This window comes from Asparagus officinalis, chromosome 2 (assembly GCF_001876935.1).
Source record: "Asparagus officinalis chromosome 2, Aspof.V1, whole genome shotgun sequence".
In the NCBI taxonomy this organism is placed as follows: Eukaryota; Viridiplantae; Streptophyta; class Magnoliopsida; order Asparagales; family Asparagaceae; genus Asparagus; species Asparagus officinalis.
This window is the reverse complement of record NC_033795.1, coordinates 10,658,472-10,668,049: the sequence shown is the minus strand read 5'-3', so window position 1 is coordinate 10,668,049 and position 9,578 is coordinate 10,658,472. Positions and strand designations below refer to the sequence as shown.

The 9,578-nt window shown below is 31.1% G+C and overlaps 1 protein-coding gene across 2 annotated transcripts in view; it reads left to right on the top strand.

Annotated features, from left to right (window-relative positions):
• The window catches only part of LOC109830226, a 27,370-nt gene continuing 17,798 nt past the window's right edge, over window positions 7-9,578 (top strand). Inside the window, exon 1 of one of the 2 annotated variants that reach the window (XM_020397433.1) lies at window positions 7-96. In XM_020397433.1, coding sequence (XP_020253022.1) covers window positions 23-96 — 74 coding nt within the window. In that variant the 5' untranslated portion in view covers window positions 7-22. The remainder of the gene's footprint in view (window positions 97-9,578) is intronic. The other variant, XM_020397434.1, reaches the window with a different exon arrangement.

The following is a 9,578-nucleotide window of genomic DNA, read 5'->3' as shown; positions in this document are numbered from 1 at the left end:
GAGCTCAGCGAGGTGGGAGGCGATGAAGCACAATCCCAGACTAGTTTTGGAGTGGTGCGTTGAAGAGCAGGCGATTCTTGAAGAGGGTCTCAGTGAGTGAGTGTTTCTTTTGGGAATTATTTTGGTAAATTATATCATCTTCAATTATGTGAAGTTTTTTGTTTTTGTTTTTGTTTTTACTTTAGGGGGTGTTAGTCAATTGAGACATTTTCATGTAAAATGGGATAATTATTAAAGCGGAATAATTTTTCGCTAGTGGAATATTTTGGTGGGATTAATAGGAACAATTTTGTGAAGCGTGATATTTTGATAAAATAACGTGGGATAAATTTTTATAATCATGAAATATATTTTTATGCATTTTGAAGATATAAATACTATTTATGTATTTTAAACTTACTATTATTGATTGATAATTGTTTACAAGAATGTTTTTTACTATTAAATAACTTTTGGTTAGACTATAAGATATTGAAAATTATTATTATAATGATGGTCTAATGATGGTGATAACCATAATAGGAAAGAAGTAAAAAAATATAAAAAATAAAAAATAACAAAATAAATATGAGTTCTAGTTTTTTACCACCTAATTCCAAGCTAAAACTTAGAATAATTTGAGAGACTAGAACTCTCATTTTTGTATAGAAAAATAAAAAAATAGGATAATTTTGTACAATTATCTTAATTCTAGTTTTGTTAGAGTTCTACTTGACTAACACTGTAAAAATTTGTTCTAGTTTTAGTTCTATATGACTAACACCTTAAAAATTTATCCCACATATTATCCTAGTTCCAATTTTAAGTTCTAGGTGGCTAACACCCCCTTCATTTTTTAAGTGTAGCAAGCATTAAAAAAAAGAAAAGAAAAAAAACCCAAGATATAGGAATTTTAGATTTGGGGATAGTTTTACTTTATAATATTTTCAGTGGTAAGGTTTTTATTATGGGAGTTTTATGACGAGTTCCGGCATTTGACTGAGGCATAGAACCCACAACAAAGTAACTTCACATTGTCATCACTCAAGATTAGTCAAGAAGTAGCAAAAATACAATCCCAAAAATTCAGCCACAATCCTAATAGATTTCAATCAACAAATAACAACCAAATAGCAAGCTCCACAAATACCGAAAAGCAATTGAAGACCAGGTAAATAGAAGAGGACAGAGATGACGTAGAAGAAAGGGGTTAAGAAGAGAGAGGGGGATGGAGGAGGGAGGGAGGGAGGCCAATTTTTCATTATAACAACGTATATAGTAAATGATGGGCCTTAACTAGGCTATTGAGCTTGCATCACTACTCCACCCTTCAAATCGACCTTGTCCTAATGTCGAATGAGGGAACAGAACCGATATGAAAACCCAAGGTCCTGGATGTCTTTTCAAAAACGCACAAGCCTTTATCGAAGCCTCTCCTTAATTAAGTACCATTCTCTACTTTCTTTGTCAACTTTCTTCAATCGCATCAGTGTCAAGAGTAACATGATGCTCAAGATTACCTTCCTCCAATGTAGATCCATCATGACCACAACACATATGCTCCTTGGCACCTTTAATAGATTCCAGCTACAGTAACCATTTTTCAATGCCTGAACTTGAACTTGATGAGCTTGCACCATAGCATCTGATAGCCTTCGATGGAAGCTCTAGACTTATCATGACTCTAAGGTTGCAAGATGGCAGTCTCCAATTATAGAGCTTTTCTATGTCCAACTTGTGATCCATGGTCATTACAAGTTTTTTCTTCAACCAATATTCCCTCCAATTTTCATTCGTCCACGGGAAAGCAATCAACTTAGCCATAAAAATAACCCATAATTGTCTTTCCATAGCATGACTGCTGAGAGCAAAACTATCCAGGAAATCGACAAAAAATGAAGTCATAACTCAAGCTAAAGTAGTTTCATGAAGTCCTCAAAAGATTCTCGAAGCTTTCCCTGTAATGCCCCTGGATGTGAAAAAACAGCACCATTCATATTGAATGGTAGCTGTACAAAAGAGTTTTGAGCTAATGAAATGTGTAAGCTAGCTGGCACAAACACAAATATTGTTGGAGTTCCTAAAACCGTTTGCAATTTCTCCATTATGCCCGATTGTTGAGTAAGAAAAGAATATAGTCTTTTCAATTGTGTATCCACAATTGCTTACGATGAAAGCTTTGCTTCAAACTTCTCATTTTTTTTTTGGAAAAACGCAACTTGCAGCTGTTTGTTAAACAACACAAAAATTTCTCCATTATGAGCGATTGTTGAGTAGGAAAAGAATATAGTCTTTTCAATTGTGTATCCACAGATTCTTACAATAATAATTTTGCTTCAAACTTCTCATTTTTATTGGAAAACGCAACTTGCAGCAGTTTGTTGAACAACACATAAATATATAGCATCATTTAATTTCTTAGGGAGGAGTACTTGAGAACTCCCTTGTATAATATTTGCTCCACCCAAGTATGGTATGTCAACTGTATCTTCGCAGATGCATTTGAACACTTGGTTTCCTCAAAGCATTTGATTTGACATTCAATGATATGTCAAAATCTGCAGTTGGATAGCTATTCCAACCATTGTTTTAAATATCCCCGGCATGGACCTATATATCCCCCGATATATCCTTTCACAGTGCTTGCCGCAACCGTTATGGTCTCTAAATGTCCTTTATCATTTTTTGGGTATTTTTGGTGATATATCCCCGATATGGCCAATATATCAGCCAATATGTTGGTCAATATATCCTTTTATATGCCTTGTCGCAAAACAATATAGCATGTTTGGCAATTTTTGAACGAGATCATGATTTTCCCATTATATCAAATGACATTTTGGCCTAAAAAAATGAGACGAAATTTTGTAACATTGATTTGTTCTTTTGTGATATGTACTTTTGTTTGTTTTATAAGGTTGATTACTGAACCTTAACATATATTATTTACATTTCATATGCTTAGATATCCGTAAGTATGTTGAGATTACATTTTAGTGCATTATACTTTATATGCAAACATCCGTTATGACATTCCGATATTTACATATATCCCCGATATTCGCAATCCAAATATGAATTTTGGCCATCCGATATTTCCCTAATTTCTGATATTTAAAACCTTGATTCCAACACATATTCTTCCTCTTACGACTCAGTTTTGTCCATATTAGTTAGGACTTGTGATAATAATCGACGATTCGACTGCCATTCATACTCAAGTTTCTACTCTGGAACCTTATCTTCTATGATTTCTTCATTGTCAAATACCCCAAAGGATTCTCAGTTTCTTGCCTCCCTTCATTTTGTTTCGTTAGGTTTCCTTTCAACAGTTGTAGAAGTGCATTTGCATTCAACAAATCCAATGCTAAGATACGTTTCTCCACCACTTCGTCGATGATGCATCAATATGCTCAATAAACGATTCTGATATGCTATTTTGAGAAGGAGTTCCCACATGATCATCACCATCATAATCATTCAAAAGAGGTGCATGATTAATAGGCAAAGAAGTTACTTGCTTCAAACTGTCGAATTCCATCTCAGGGAGCTTGGTTGGAAGTGAAGATGGATCCAGTTGGGGATTTGATCAAACAAGTTGTGAACAGAGGCTCTTTGTAGCATCAACCAATCAAGATGAAATAACTTGAGAATTTGATGGAACAGATTGTGGGCAGTGGTTTTTAGCAGCATCAAATGGCAGAGGAGGAATTCCAGGAGGTTGAAGAAAACCCTGCCTCTTTACCGTTGACCGTAGTGATCTAGTGCTGAACCAAACTAGCCAGTGGAGTTAGTTGGGCGCATATATTTTGTATCCCATTCTCTAAAATTTTCAAGTGTTCTCCTATCGTGATAGATTTGTTAGATCGACTCGACATCTTGTGAGGGTTCCTTTAGATCCAAACATTGAGGCGATACGCCGATACAAGAACACCATGCTCATTAATCGTTCCCCAACAATTGAGATCAGTGTCAGATTCTTCATTATATGCGGCTGCTGGTAGTTGGAGTCAAGGCTATTGCTTGGGAATTTTGTCAAATGGGGGTGATGAAAAGCTAGTTTTGAAGATGAAAAATAGGTTACCTATGCCGCATAAGTATGGGTGCTCTGATGAGGAGTTTGGATCACTTTATTATGGCGGCAATGGTGGAGTTGTGTAGCCATGGTAATAGGCTGAATGTTGGGGAGGTGTACTATAATAAGAAGAGGGTTATGTTACCTAGGTACTTCTAATCAGAAGTCGTACCTATACCAAACAAGTACCCGTACCCGTATCTGACATGTAATCAAACACGTAATCAAACTCCTTGGACACTCCTTGGATATATGCACACATTTATTCGGGCATGTACTCAATTATACAATACATATTTTAATTTAAAACACTCGTCATACATTTTTTGGACATATATCCTACACTTCACACCTAGTTCTTGAATTTTTGAAGAGTTTCTTATATGTGTTGTTCAAAAACTAGTAATTTTCCAATTTATAATCCACATAATAAGAGAAACATAAAAATGTTATAGGAAATTTTCATCATTGTTCCCATATAAATTACTAATTCCAATATATAATATATGTGTATATAAATATTTATATAGTTGTGTCCATGTACCCTACCTTTTATAAATTTGTCGTGTCCCGTACCCCTACCGTATACGTGGCCCAATATCATGCAACATAGAAAGAGGGTGACAATGTACCGTAATTTGAGTGAGACATAGAACCCGCAACAAAGTACTTCCCGTTGTCATCACTTAAGATTAGCCAAGAAATAGCAACAATACCATCCCAAAATTTCAGCCACAATGCCTAATGGATTTCAGTTCACAAATAACAACCAGATAGCAAGTTCACAAATAACAACCAAATAGCAAGCTACATACCACAAATACTAGAAAGCAATTGAAGACCAGGTAAACAGAAAGAGGACAGAGATGAAGTAGAAGAAAAGGTTAAATGTTAGACCCTGACCCTAGAGGGGGGTTGATTAGGGTCTTATGCTAATCTAATCCGATTTTATGCCAATTAAAACTAATTAACAAGTTATCCTAGCAAATATGAAATACAACAAGATATGTGAGCTAGGATAAGTGACATACACAAGGGTAAACAAAATAAACAAGATAGCGGATGATATAAATAATGAGCAATGGATAAAGGCGATAAGAAATATAAACACAAGAGAAGTGCGCCAATGCAAACTCAAACACACGATATGTTCACGAAGTTCGGACCTTCCATCCTACGTCTCCGCTCCCCACTCCCGGGGAGAAATCCACTAACACAACCGGGTTTTCTACGCTCACCCGAATAATGTTTACACCACACAGTATCGGTTTTCAACGCTCACCGATCAACGTTCACAATCTCACAATGTAACTACACTCCACACCCTCTAAGTGTTGGTCTCTAGTCCGTGTCCTTCCTCAAGTGCTCGTATACAATCTCTTCCTAGGTTCGTCAACCAACGTCACTCCTTTTAGAAGCGACTCCGTCTCTCACCACACACTCCTCTCGGTGTACTAGTATAATACAAAGTGAATCTCACAATAGGCTCACAATACTATTAATTTGTTCTCTAATATGGATGAGAACACAATATAAGCTCACACTCAATTGTTACAAATCTTATCAACCCAAATATACTATATATAAAAATACAATAAGCTCAAGTGGGTGTGTGTAAACAATGAGTGAAATAAAATCAACTAAATTCAAATGTAAATACTAGCTTAATAGAAATGATAATCAACAAATAATTATAAATAAAAGCTAGAATTGAGTTTAGAAAAACTTCTTTAGATGACAAGAGAGAGATGGATTGAAGCTCAAATATCAATGAATTGATCTTCACTTCCTCTTGTGGAATTCTTCACAAACCAAATCCTTAAACAAACTTTAAACCAAACTTAAACTCTTTTAAAACTTGTTTAAAATATTTCTTAGATTACCTCTAAAACTGAGGTATAATGGGGTATTTATATGAAACCCCAAAATCAAGAGAAAGCCAAGAAAAGACAAAAAAATCAGCTCAAAAACGACTCTGGAAACTAGTCGTTGGAGACTGAATGACAGATCGGCGGTCGACCGTAGGAAATGCGCGGTCGACCGCGAGCAGGTCAGAAACAGAGCTTTGGCTCTGGACATCAGCCGGTCGACCGTGGCGGTCGACCGCAAAACTCTCCGGACTGCATCCGATGGCCGGGGAGCCTCTGAAAACTATCATGAGTCTCTGGACTCAAGGCGGTCGACTGTGACGGTCGATCGCAAACAGATATATGAAAATTGACAGTTTTGAAAGTATTTTTCTGACTTTTAAAAATTTGTTAAAAATAACAAATGATGTCCAAAAATAATAAAACTTTGGGAAATGTATATAAACATGTAAATGAACATGTTACAAAAGGAATTTTACAAATTACATTTCCCATTTGTAAAATATCATCATTTTGCAAAATAGTCTAAAACATGAAAATGTAAACATATGAATTTTGACATTTTAGCTTAATCATATTTTAAAACATTACAAAATGATTATATAGACTTAATAAAAGATGTATATGATTGTTATTAAGTCCATAAACTAAGAAAACAATATTTTCACAAAATTGCATATTCTATGCAATATATTCTTAAACATAATAGAATATGAAACAAATAAAAATGTGAATAATTTTGTTTGTTCTTTCATATCTATGTAGCTAAACATATATGTATATATATAACTACTAGTTTTTACACACGTGCAATGCACGTGATTTAATACCATGATTAAGTATTTTTGACAGTTTGTGCTCATTTTTTTTTCTTTAAACTCTTACATCCCGATTATTTTTTTATATTTGTTTAAATGGGATACACCCAATTTAAATTTTCATGTTGATATTTGAATTGACAAAAAACAAATATAATTTAAAAATAATTTAAATTTTTATATTATTTTTGACCGATATGAAACTAAGCTTTATTTGAGAAAGTATAGCATTGCAAAGTGAAAAATATTAAAATAGTGTTATACAAGGAAGGTGAATATTTAAAACCAATATGGCAAAATGATTGATTTAAAGTATGTTAAAACGATGCAAAAGAGAATATGAAGTTTATTCCTAATCATTGATAGACTTCATAAAAAAATATAAATTAAAGATTAATGCTAACTCTAGTATACTTTTATATGATAAAAACATCCACATAAGAATATAAAAGTACTGAAAAAAATTCATGAAACTCCCTTCTAAAGATTCCTAATTTCACTCAAAATAATTAAACTATTCTATAAAATATTCATAAAATATTGTTTTTATTTCTTCTATTTTATTTTTTATTGAGTTAAGATCAATCCTTCTTCAGGTTTATCATTTATCATTTCTCGGACAATTCTAGAGTATTGTCTTCATCATCTACATCAATTGTGACATCAGGCTAATTTTGTATTTTTTATGCTATTATCTTTCCTAGGCTCGTTAATTTTTTATCATCTCATTTAACTTTACAAAGAAGTCAAATGTACTTATGATGTTCAACACAAACTGCTCAAAATATAGACTTTGATTTTTTTTCTATTTCAATGAGAATAAATATTAATTTCATATATATAAAATTCTTTGTGTTCCTAATTTATTACTTAAATAAATTAGAAGCTATCTCTTTATTTTCCTCTAAAATAAATTCTTCTGATGTGCATCCAATAAGAATTTCTGTTATTTTAATAATATTATCTTTGCTCTATCCCTGTAATTTTCCATAAAGATCTAAACTAAATACCTGCATTATTCATTACCAATTTCTCTTAGATTATAATATTAATATTTAATTTGAAGAACACAGTATGGAATTTATGAATACTTACTAATTTTTCTTATGTCTTCCATGGAGATTTTTTCTTTGATTAGAATAAAGTTATTAAATTATTTTTTAATGTAACTCATTCAGTGCTTCATTAATAGATATGTCTTATGTTAATGCCAATTCAAGTGATTCATTGACGTTTTCTGAATTTTAGATTTATTTCCATCACTTTCCCATTTGCAATGGAAATAACTCAATTCTTTTAAAGTTATCTCTAAATATTCTAATAGTTTCTCCATATGTAATTCCTTGTATTCTTTTACCCTATAAATATTATTAACGTCAAAGATTAAAGTTTCTAAATTAAAATCAATTAATGCTAAGGTATAATATTATAGTGTTTTATCATTTCTATGGATTTAAACATCTATCAATTAATGTTACGAATGTATTTTGGCTACCCCAACTTATTACTAAAATTATATGAAATTACTTTAATTTATATAGTGCCGATAATTTTTAATCTATAATATTTTTAAAAATTTTATCCATTAACCGGATGTTTTTAATCAATTCTTATTGTTTTTGTTTACCAGTATCAACTTAGACTATTCTTAGATGCTGAAAATGGATAGTAAATCCCTAAATTAGAAATTTTAATATATATATATATATATATATATATATATATATATATATATATATATATATATATATATATATATATATATATATATATATATATATATATATATATATATATATATATATATATATATATATATATATATATATATATATATTATATTATATATATATATAATACTATATAATATATTATTATATATTATATATATATTCTATATATACGCATTTGACTTCTTCGTTTCCAATGTATATATATATACAGTATACATATATCTGTTTTGGTTTCTATGCTATACATATATCATACTCCCTTTTAAAGCACGAGTTCGGGAAAATCTTTTTGTAGACATATACCCTTTCTAAGTTTTGAACTACCTGTATCTATAATCAGAATTCTAATTTTTAATGCGTCATATTTACCCCTTCACTATTTGAATATTGATTTATATTCTTAAATCTATTTTAATTATAATCATATCTTATAATAATGCCTATGTAGAACCATTGTTTGCTTAACCAATTTAAAAACTAATATTAATGAAAATTATATAAAACATAAAAAATGATTATTATTTAGGGTTTTTGTTAAGATAAAGAAATTAACAACGTAGATAACATATATACTAATTCACCATGAATTATTAGTAAAAACCATAAAAAAGTTTTAAAATTACAGAAAAGAACCCTGAAAAGTTCAAAATTATAAACTCATCCAAATGTCTCAAAATTTAAATAAAAAAAACATGAAATTACAAAATTACATCCAGTTTGCAAAGATTTAAAATTTACATTATACACTCAATGTCTCAAAAATTATAGAAACCCACCCTCAAAAGTTTAATACAGACGAAGCCACATTAAATTCTAAATTTTAAACTTACAAACAACACAGCGATGAATTCAAGAGAGTTACCGATGATACCCTAATTTTTTAACATTTACAATTTAAATTATTAATTAACACCCTCAATATCTCAAAAATTATAGAAACACCGTTCAAAAGTTCACACATTATTAAAAATCCACCCTAAAATCTAAATTTATTAAATAAATAGATGAATTCGAAGATATACGCCTTTAGACACCTATAAATTTTAAATTTGCCAAAAGTAATCTCAATCATTATTTCTTTAGACCACATTCTCTAATTTTAAGA